This window comes from Stylophora pistillata, chromosome 9, assembly GCF_964205215.1.
Source record: "Stylophora pistillata chromosome 9, jaStyPist1.2, whole genome shotgun sequence".
NCBI classification, from domain to species: Eukaryota; Metazoa; Cnidaria; class Anthozoa; order Scleractinia; family Pocilloporidae; genus Stylophora; species Stylophora pistillata.
The window spans coordinates 2,691,636-2,703,360 of NC_142527.1; the positions used below are offsets into that span (position 1 = coordinate 2,691,636).

Sequence of the window (11,725 nt, forward strand, 5' to 3'; positions counted from 1 at the left end):
GGCGCGAACAGCCCATAATAATCTTGGCGCTGACATCTGTTTGGAGATGAACGCGGGCCTGCGCTCGGAATTTTCAGACGAAGAAAAATAATAGGCAAACAAACAACCCTATGGAATGTTTAGCCTCCCAGTCGCAAAAGGTATGTTCTTCTTAGCGTTTTTAAATCATTTCTTCTTCATGGTAAATAGCCTGCAAAAATGGTGCAGTGGGGGGGGGGGGGGTGGGGGTGGTATGTGGTGAGAAGGGGGTGGGGAGCCGAGAGGTTTTTTTTACCTACGGGATAGAAGTTCAAGGATATATTAACCCCCGGGTGCTTTCCCCTTCCCATCTCAAGATGAGGGCGAGGTCGGCGAGTTTTAAATTTACCTTGGATGAAACCTCAACACTATCCGTTGGCCATGACAAGTTATCACTCTTGGCCAGGGGCCCACTGTTTTGGCTCAGGTTTCCCCTTTCTCGCCACAGCCAATCCATGGATATTTAGCGCATTTACAAACTTGATAGTAAAATACAGACAGAAATCTCTTTTCTTTTTCTTTTCCTTTCCTTTATATTTTACAGACTTTTAAACATAAATACCAGTCAACAACTCAACCTTCGCCCCAACTTACATTATGACGTCACAATTCTTCATCAATTTCGCTCAATTTCGCAGAAATGATCTTCGAGAATCCGACTTGTCTGACGACAAAAGAAACATGTCACACTGATGTGTTTTTTCATTTTCACTGCCTTTGCATTCTTCGTCGAGAGAAAACTGTGCACTCTTATTTTCTATCGACCTCAGCCAATATTGATGAAAAAATCAGATGAAGAAGACGACGAACAATGCTGCTCATCGTCGGATACCCGAAGAAGTGCCGAAGAGATATCGATTACCGTAGAGGACAACGGAAAAGGTTTACCTTAGCTAAGTAACGATCAGATTTAGCTACGACAAAAGCTGAATTCCGTATAATATAATACAAACGTGATTTACTTCTTAAACCTTTTATATGAAAAAAGCAAATTTCTCGCCTTAGATTTATCTCGATTTAATCTTTATCAGTCTGACTATCCACCTGTAAATTACACCATCTCAAATAACAAAAATTTTGACCATAAAAGGTTGTATCAGGAAAAGCGAAATTTCTTTCCTTTTCGAGAATTTTCCGTGTCCAGGTGGGGTAGGGAGGGTTTATTGTTTATACTGGCTGTACCGAGGCCATTGTACGCATTATAGCACGTGCACAAACATAGAGCGCGGCTACAAAGTCTACCCGGGCTCACCGAACGGAACACCAAACACATGAGAGAGGAGACATAGAAGACATTTAATGCCCTGAATTCGAGGTATTTTCTCTATGTCGAAATGTTTAAGCTTATGTTTACATATTTAACGCCTAAATGTCTGTTTATGGCAACATTTTAGTTCCGTAACTTAAAAAATAGCTGCATATTTGATGGACATGTTCTTCAAGCAAGCAATGGAGTTTGAGTCTCTTGACCCCAGTTTAGCAATCGTTTCCGTCCTAGTGTGTCGCAGAAATTTAGGGTTGTAAATACAAATACTCAGTCAGTATTTACAATTGATATTTTATCAATGACGGAGTGGGGAAAGCAGACTGCTTTTTTTTAAATGGAGGGATGTATAGATTTTTATTCTCACGTGAACGTTCGTATGTATATCGCGACGCTTTTGTTCCAGAGTTCGGCGTATTTGGCATATTCCTGTTCGTAATCTCTGAATCATTTTCGTTACTGATCTTCATACGATCGAGTATAATTTCATGGTCGTCTGTTGTTAAGGCGATGTTTTTCTTGCCACTTATATAGATAGCGTATATGAGAACGATCCTTCGCAGTAAAGCACTATTTGAGCAATAGTGGAAATCAGACCTGAAAAAAAATTTCAGGCCTGTACGGGATTCGAACCACTGACCTCTGCGATACTAGTGCAGCGCTCTACCAATTGAGCTAACAAGCCAACTGGGAGCAGGCCATCAAATTAATTCGATATAAACCCGTAGATGATAAATCAAACAACAACAAACATATGAAACATATGTGTGAACTGCGGTTATGAGACGTATATGAGAACGATCCTTCGCAGTAAAGCACTATTTGAGCAATAGTGGAAATCAGACCTGAAAAAAATTTCAGGCCTGTACGGGATTCGAACCACTGACCTCTGCGATACTAGTGCAGCGCTCTACCAATTGAGCTAACAAGCCAACTGGGAGCAGGCCATCAAATTAATTCGTACAGGCCTGAAATTTTTTTCAGGTCTGATTTCCACTATTGCTCAAATAGTGCTTTACTGCGAAGGATCGTTCTCATATACGTCTCATAACCGCAGTTCACACATATGTTTCATATGTTTGTTGTTGTTTTATATAGATAGCGATATGTACATTTTTTTCCCAGCTTATCTACGGAAGCTTTATCTGCCATTTTGCGCTCATTGTATTTAGGTGAACTGTGAGCCCATTTAAGCGACTCACCTTTTGCTATAATTCCATTTTATTGACCTTTTAGCTTGTTGTGATATATTTCGTCGAACTTTTAGATGACAATAATTTTTGAAAATCTAGTTGGTTTTATGAAGACATGTTTCATCACTAAATAATGCCTAAACTTCAAACCCTTTCCATGTTTTTGATTGAAACTGTTGCATAGGTTCAGAGGGTAAAGCCCCAGTCATGTTCTGGTGGAGCAAGTATCACAATTGTGGCATATAATTGGCTTGGCAGAAAATTCTGTTTCATGATCATTTCTTTATCTCCTTATCAGGATAACATGATTTATAATGTAAATATTGTTTAGTATTTTCTCTGACCAACTTCCTGCTTATGCATAATCACACATTTTTTACAGACACACTGGGTAATAATAATGATAATGATAATGATAATGATAATGATAATAATAATAATAATAATAATAATAATAAAGATCAATTTCTATAGCGCATTTCCAAGGTTGGAATTTTCCAGTGTTGTAAATGCTCTAATGCACTTTACAACACTGTGTGCAGGACTTTTCCAGACTGCTGGCGGCAGTTTACAATAAATAAAGAAGAAATTTTACAGATGCCCCCTCCCCCCATTCCCTGTTAAGAGAGGGCATGTTTGCGTGTACCGACAAACTGTGCCATGGGCATTTTCAAAAATTTTAGTAGCCAAGTTTTGAAACACTTCTCCGCCCTTGCGATGAAGTATTATTGTTTTCCTCTTGATGACGTTGTATTTATTATATTGATTTCAAGGTTTCAACCACATACACTAGTGGTCATTTTCAGGGAATGAGTTCACCTTAATTTACATCACCTTTTAAGCCGTAGGCTTCTCTGTATTGGGCTGGTATTAATATTGAACAGCTGTGATAAGTACATTTCAGAGATGTATTCCCTCAGCAGATTGCTGGGGCACAGTTCTATTTATATCATGTTATTTATATCATTGGCAACCAAGCTTGTGGGTTTTCTTTTCCCCAGTCCTTGTTGATATTTGTCTTGAAATTTCAATCAACTTTTATTGAAACACAATGCAAAAGGTCTATGAACCAAAAGTACAAAGTTAAGAAGCATGTATGATTCCCCAGAGACCCTGGCACTATCGTGCATGCCCGAGGTAACGCAAGTATTATCGTTACAATATTATTAAAGCAAAGTCGTCTTTTGAGATGAAAGAGACTTAACTTCAGTGACGTGAACCAGGATAGTGGAAAGAAATCCCAGAGGGGAAGATGGTGACGATCACAGAAAACTACAAAATGTGAGCCCATGCTACAGTGAACGGCCAAGGGAACACATCTTGGAATGCATTACTACATTGAAGCATGATGCATTACTAAGATATGCATCTCCAGTCAACCCCATCCCCTGAAGAATACTAACAATATCTAATCAAAAAGTTGTGATTTACATTAGAACTGACCTCGTTGTGAGATGTTGAGTGATTATGCTTCACAAGTTTATGATCTTATCATGAAAAAGCTCCATCATTGTTTCAACTACAAAGATAATGAATTTTATCTAAATTTTAGTTCATGCAAGTAAGTGCTCAATTTAGTTTTTCAAGGAAGTGAAACAAAGGCCAAATTTTGCAAGTACTCGATATTGCAAGGGGACCCTAGCATGTCTTGTTTATTGTGTGTAGATAAGATTTTTTCAAGTGAAACATGTTTATCTGTTTTTGACATTGTACTGTTTATTGTTTATTTGAACTACCAAGCCTTAGTATCTTTAAAACTAGAATCCGTAGAGTTGACCTGGTAAGCCTAGTGGAAGACAGTGGCAACTGCTGCAATCTTTGCAGCACGTGATTTTTTTTTTTTTTTTTTTTTTTTAATTATCTGCATGGTACAAGTATTTTTATGTTATCTGAACACTGTTGATATTTCTAAATATTTTAAAATTTTAATGCATAGTTTATCGGCTGTATTGTTACTTATTATGATACTGTACATAGTTTTTTTTATTAATTTAGTAAAAGTAGGTGTCCCCAATTAGCTCTATGAGCTAAATACATTGACACGGTAATAAAGATTTTATTATTATTATTATTATTATTATTATTATTATTATTATTATTATTATTATTATTTCACAGCTAGCACAAGTGGTGTAAGTCCAGAGACAGTTTCAATAGAAATGCCACCAAGGCGGAAAAGAAAGGCGGCTACAAAAGAAGAAACAAAACTCAAGAAACAGAAAGAGGACTGTGTAACAAGGTAGGCATAATATCAATTTGCTTAAATACAACTTAAGTGACCATGGGGTAATTTTTTGTTTTCAACACTGTATATTATTCTGGTATCCAAATTATCTTGTAATACCTTCCCCTGACCTAGCACCAGTTTCTTTAGAAACTTACCTTTATCCGCATTAAACCACAACGTGTACTGTCTATTATCTTAACTGGACAGCTCCACTCGAAGCTGCCTGAATAAAAGTTCTTGGAATCTCCCAAAGATACACATTTTCACAGATCAGAAGTTATGCATGCTTTTTCTTTCACATAGTTGCATTCTAGTTCTGAATCTTCTTTTTTTCCTTTGTGATATATTTGATCTTTACCTGTGAACATTCAATGGACCTAATTAGACAATAGACATGTTCAGGTTGTTTTCCTTTATAAACTAATTTTCAGTTCACTGTCTGACGCTAATGACATTTATGAAACATTTTTGTTACTCTAGCATCAAATCTCAAACTTTAACAGAAGACTTAGGTAAACCCTTTTCTCTGAGGCGATGTAGAGCATGGTTTGAACATTATGCAGGTATTTAAAAAAGAATCCTTCACAAACTGTCATGAATTATAACATAACCAAAGTAAAGCACGCGCTCTGATTGGTCAATTTAGCGTCCCCCCTTTGCCCATGGGTGTACGCTACTGACGTGAGCAAATGCAAAGACTATTTTTCCGCGCGCACTTGTTTTTTCTGGTCACGTAAGATTTGTTAAATAAAAGGGAACTCTTTAGCTACAATGTATCAATGTTATTTTATAAAACAAATGGTAAACACCACAGCGTACACTATTGAGTTATGGATGCACTTGGGAGGTTTGCTGAACACTCAAGAAGCTAGAGTCGCTCTCGGCTATCGCCTCGAGCGACTCTTACACTTCTTTCGTGCTTAGCAACCTCCTCTGTGCATCCATAATTCAATAGTGTATGCTGTGGTGTTTACCATTTGTTAATTAGCACGTGGACATAGTGAATTTTTCCTCTTTAGCCTTGAAAAGATACCTCTTTGATTTGAAGATGCTATCTTTTCTTCTTCCACATTGTAGGTGAAGATGAACCAGACACAATTGGACCTGAGGGTGTAGAAAAGCTCTGTAAGGACCTTGGTGTAAAACCAGAGGATGTAAGATTAATTTGCTCCCTGTTGTAATTGTCTAAGATTATGCATTTCCTTCTTAATTCAATTGAATCTCCTGTAGACCACTTACCCCGGAAATTGAAAATAGGGTTGTTACCAGAGCTGGTTGCATGCAAGAAGGTGGCTATGGATGAAATATTGTGTTTGGTCACTTTTGAGAGCTTCAGTCTTATCAGCATGAAACTCATTAAGTAAATAGTTATCAGAAGTCTTGGAAATGTAATATTATAAGTCCCTTTATTTTTGCGAGCATCAGGTTCACAAATGTATGGCCAGCTAATCCACAGGGATCTGATTGTTGGTTTTTCTTTTTTTTCTTCCAAGTGTTGACTTGCGTGAATCAGACTCTCTGAGTAATGTCACAATCTGATTGGCCAATTTGACATTGATAATAAGAGTATCGACAACGCTGCTTAACATCAAAATGTCACGGTGGTCAAGCACTGAAAGTATCATTTTAATTTAACAAGTAAAAGGATTACTCTATCAGTCTGGAAATTTCTTTTATCTGTCTGGCTTTGAATATGGAAGAACACAGCCCTCTTCCAGAGGAGCCCTCCAACAACCCTTATTAGCAGATTGTGGCATGTAGACCTTAAGATAATTTGTTATTATTTTTTTCGTCTTTACAGACTGTAATGCTTGTTATAGCATGGAAACTGCAGGCAGAAACAATGGGATTTTTTACTTTTCATGAATGGAGCAAAGGGATGCTCTCAATAGAGTAAGAACTTTAAGCACCCAAGACAATGAGATTACCAAATAGTGTAGTTTTGCCTGTCTTAAAAAGTTTTTAATACCTTTTAATCATTTATCTCCCAGAAAGGATTAACATTTAACTTCTCCCTATAATATCCACACATTATCTAGCAAACAAGCAATGAGAATATTCAAATTTATCAGGTAAAAGTTGTTATCTTGATCTAATGCCAAATTCTTGTAAATAATTTACAAGGATGTGTGTAGCACCCAGAGGGGGGGAGAATTAAAAATCAGATCATGTAGGTTAAAACATTTCAACATAATTGTGAGAAAAATGGCAATTTTTTAAGGCCTGCAAACTTGTCTAGTTTGAATTCTGCTGTCAAAATGCCTCGCAAAGAACGGTAACTTTTACTCTGTGTGAATGGGAGCAAATGGACATAACCCTTCAGGGAATTATATGATTTCCTTTTACCAATTCATCCTCCCTATCTCTAAGCTAGTGGAAGGCACAGTGGGCCCATTACTAATACACTTGACTCCAGATTGAGTGGTCTGGGTTCAAGCCCCAGTTGGGGACATTGTGTAGTGTTCTTAGGCAAGATACTTTACTCTCACAGTGCCTCTTCTACACCCAGGTGTTTTAATGGGTACCGGTGAATTAAATGCTGGAGGGTAACCCTGCAATGGACTAGCATCCCATCCAGGTGGGGAGTAGAAATACTCCTAGTCGCTTCATGCTACAAAAGCCATAGTTAATTGCCAACCTGATGGGCCACTTGGCTCATAAACAGACTTGTCCCTGATCAAAACACATGTTGTTCGCAATAGATGAGGGATTAATGCGAGACCTGTTGATCTCCACATTCCAAAGGGTTTAAAAACTATAATGGTGAAAATAAGAAGTATTGATCTTGAGAGGTAGTACAGTGAATGTAATTTAGGGTAGTTTTTTTAGGAAAGGGTGGCAAGAATAAGTCTTGATTAAGGAAGTTTATGCTTAAATAAAAGGTCCCCAGTTAGACCTTGAAAAAATTTCTTGTGGTTATACATGAATTTAGAGAGAGAACTTGCATTGCAGTTTTAAGGAAAGGGTGGCAAAAATAAGTCTTGATTAAGGATGTTTATACTTTGAATAAAATACCCTCAGTCAGACCTGAGAAAATATCTTGTGGTTATACATGAATGTAGAGAGATAACTATTAAAATACTTTACGGCCTGTCTTATTTGAAAAAAGGTCAGGGAATATCTTATTTGTTATTTTTGAACAATAATCAATTGGAGGAAATGGGTATTTTTATAATTACATGAATTTACTATATTGTATGATAAAAAAGGCTCTTTCAATGGTACTTACCTCATTTCTTTCTAATAGTAATGTAATTATTTATTTTTAAAGTGTTCTTTTTTTTCTTTAGTGTATAAAAGTTGAAGTGAATTAGCTGCATGTGTCATTTTTTTTTCAAACAGATGTGATTCTACAGCTAAACTAAAAGCACAATTGAATGGCCTAAAGTCTTTAACAAGGGACAGTGCAACTTTTAAAAAGATTTATCGCTATGCATTTGACTTTTGTAGGGTAAGTTTGAGGCTGTTTCCTTTATTGTGGTGCAATTTATTGTGTTGTTGTCGACCTACTTGTCAACATTTTACAATAATTATTCATAGGCAAATACCTATTAATAAGAGTTTAAATTTACCAAAAAGCCACTGAATTTGGACATTGGTTATTACATTTGAAGAAAATAGAAGACAAAGTCATCAGTGCCCTCTTGGGCACATTCAAATCCTCAACATGCAGCTGTAATCTCTCCTTACAATATCAGTACAATATCAAGTGGACAATTAATGAGAATAAGGAAAAAGATAAATTCGAGGATTATTAGTTTATTCAATACCAAATTCTCTAAACAAACATCATAAGAACTGTATGGCAGACAGTAAGGAGAAATCTCTGGAACTAAATTTTTTGAGCACGGAAAACACCAGTTCACATTGAACACACTGATTTGCTTCTGACAGGTCCAGGGGTGAAAATTTAATCACTGTAGATATGCAGTGTCCTATGTATCTGTGAATTAAACGGTTTTCAGCCGTAACCATGGAAATATGTTTTATGTTGAGCAGGGAATATGAGGCACTTCACCACCTCTATTTTTACGGACTGTGAAAGATCTCACATTTCTCGTCCACACAATCATCAGTGGGGTGGAAATTATTTGTTTTTGGTAGAAAACCCCACCAAATTGGTTTTATCTCTTCATTGATTTTTTTTTTATCTATACCAGGTTTTATGTTTGTTATAATTTAACAATCATTTAGAGTGAAGGAAAATGTTTGTTGCATGTTGGGTAGTGAATCTCAGGTACTTCATTGCCTGTTTAATACATGCTCTGAAATATCTGACATTTATTATAATAATTCCAACAAACCTCAGGAAAGTTAGCAAGAGAAGTTGTAAACATTGTAGACATCCACTACTTCAATGCCAATTTTATACAGAATGTGATTTGTGTGGTAATAACAACTATACAGTCAACTAGATGGTCCTCAAATGGAGCAAAATAACATCTGTTGGTAACATGACTTTTGATTCTCTACTTGTCCTTTTCCACAGGCTGTAAAGTACAATCAGTTGCCAGGGCTAATGAAAATACTTGTGTATGTTGTTCATGAGTGAAAGAAAAGAAAAAGAATCCTAAGTCCATTTTATTACTTTCTCTTGCAAGCAGAATCAAGACCAGCGCACATTAGACATAGATACAGCTGTTACAATGATTCAACTTTTGCTTCATGGTTCATGGCCATTGTTAGATGATTTCTTACAATTTTTGCAGGTAGGTTATGGTGCAATGCTGCTTTATCAGCAGCCTATTTATTTTGTTATTTTTTATTTGTAACCTGCCCATAAATGTTGCACAATTCCACGGGTTACTTTACATCACATGGTGCAAAATCAAAGGACAGTTATCACACTGTAGCCCCCATCTAGATGGATATTTGTCCTCTAATTATTTCCATCAAAAGGACCAAAATCAGCAACAACAAAAAAAGCCAGCTCAAGAGTTTCACTTTTTCATCTTTATTTATGTGGCTGTCTGCCCTCAGGACTACTATTATATAATTAATGATTTTTTTCCATGGTATTTAACAATTTTCCTTTCTTCCCTGCAGAATTCAAAATATAAAGTTTTAAACAGGGACCAGTGGTGTAATGTGTTGGAATTTAGTCGTTCAATACTTCCTGATTTGTCAAATTATGATGAAGATGGCGCATGTAAGTTTCCCATTTTATAGATCATTTTTGGGGTTGCAGTTGCATGACTTTGAGGCAGTCAGACTCCATCTTTTAGTTCTTGTTAGCCTCTGAACAGGCACTCTTATTGAGGCAGACTCTCATTGAAAGAAGGAAGAAAAAGAGGGACGAGGGGGTAGGGAGACTACTCCCCTTACCCCACCCCCACTGGTGGCTTCACTCAAAGCCAGTTTGTTCTCTGCTCTTTTATCAGGAGCCTGTTCAGGGGCTAAGTTCTTTCTGGGTCTACTCCTGTGTTGTTGGGCATGACACTTTCTTCTCGTAATTGGGGAGCAGGGGTGGTGCAGTGATGAGAGTACTTGCCTCCCACCACTGTGGCCCGGGTTCGATTCCCAGACCTGGCATCACATGTGGGTTGAGTTTGTTGTTGGTTCTCGTCCTTGCTCCGAGGGTTTTTCTCCAGGTCCTCCGGTTTTCCTCCCTCCGCAAAAACCAACGTTCCAAATTCAAATTCGATCTGGAAACAGTGGACAAGAAGAGCCACCCAGTGGAATGTCTATTGCTAAATCATTATTTTATTTTTTATAATGCCCTTCTCCATGCAGGGTGGAGAGTATACCATCACATGTAGGATGAAAATTTCATGGGAGTTTAATCCTGTAGATTGATGATATTGTTTTCATTTTTGGTCATTTGGTTTTCAGTTTTGGCCATTTGGGTCACCCAAGCTTTGCTTAAAAAGAAATTAAGTGATCATATAGCTCTTGGAAAAAAGAACAAATCAAATCTTAAATTCTTAAAAACCGAGCACACCAATCATCATCATTATTATTCTCAGGGCCAGTTCTAATGGATGAATTCGTTGAGTGGTATCATCACAAATATACTCCTCAATCCTCGTCAGCCTGAATCATCTACTTTGCAAGAAGCAATCTAATACTACTGGAGAAAAAAGACAATTTATTTAAACTTGCGAGTAGTGGAATCTACTAGCTGTTGGTAACAGACAGAGCCTTTCATTAAAGGGCTTGCTGCTGCAATGCTGTGCAGAAAATTACTTGATGTGTCTGCTTGGCTCGTGAAACAGACAGAAGGGAACAGAAAAGAACTCAGAGATTGTTCAGAACAAAGCTTTAATCCACTTTGTGTTTTCTACAATGGCAAAGAAAACTGAAAATTAATAAAATTTGATAGGAATCATGGAATCAATTGGTGTGATGACAACCATGGCTTGTTTGAGTTTACATTCCAAGATTTTACAATGCCAAGAAGGTTGAAGGAAGACTTCATGGCTAAAGTTCTAGACACAAGATAAAGTTATGTTTTCAGTGACATGAAGCTCTGGCATTAGAACTTTCTATTGCATAGTACCATTCAACTCTTGGAATCTTTGCTTCTCAATTATTAAACACCACTTTCTGATACTAGCGAGTTTGTTAAAATGCTTATTTTTTTTCAAACCTGCCCACTTGGCAAAAAAGTGAGCAGTGGGATTAGAGATTATTTAGCTGTGTGAGCAGTAAATAACATGATACAAGTTAACTTTGGGGTGATAAAAAGCTCAAGTTTGAGTGAGGCCAACAAGTTTTGGCAAGACTTAACTGATTGGGTTCAAGAGAGACTACTGCTAAACGGCAAGTCGCCACGAAACGATGCTGGTGCCACTGTCAATTGGGAAGTCACAGACGTATAAGTTGTTTGGTGCTCTTTGTTGCTCAGAGAAAAAAAGTTTATAATTAAAGACCAGTTTCCAGGCTTGTGTTTGTTTAAGTTTTTCTTGAGGTTTGTTTGACGCACTCTTATTTGAAACTTCAATCTCCATTCTTGGGAAAGCATTTTGGATTGTCGTCTGCCTCTTAAGAAAGCTTACGCGCACGTAAATGCGTAGCTAAATT

The 11,725-nt window shown here is 37.2% G+C and overlaps 1 protein-coding gene across 2 annotated transcripts; it reads left to right on the forward strand.

Annotated features, from left to right (window-relative positions):
• Positions 1 to 1,229: 1,229 nt before the first annotated feature.
• On the forward strand, positions 1,230 to 10,914 carry LOC111326433 (DCN1-like protein 4). Of its 2 annotated transcripts, none has more exons than XM_022930436.2 (9): positions 1,230 to 1,333; positions 4,594 to 4,714; positions 5,183 to 5,265; positions 5,780 to 5,856; positions 6,504 to 6,595; positions 8,045 to 8,153; positions 9,307 to 9,411; positions 9,749 to 9,851; positions 10,669 to 10,914. In XM_022930436.2, exons 2-9 carry the CDS (start codon positions 4,635 to 4,637, stop codon positions 10,737 to 10,739), a joined length of 720 nt encoding a protein of 239 aa, XP_022786171.1. In that variant the 5' UTR covers positions 1,230 to 1,333; positions 4,594 to 4,634; the 3' UTR covers positions 10,740 to 10,914. The 2 variants fall into 2 exon arrangements, with proteins under 2 accessions (XP_022786171.1, XP_088588921.1); XM_088732795.1 differs by lacking the exon at positions 1,230 to 1,333 and adding an exon at positions 4,081 to 4,191 and having other exon boundaries at positions 4,583 to 4,714.
• The last annotated feature ends 811 nt before the right edge of the window (positions 10,915 to 11,725 follow it).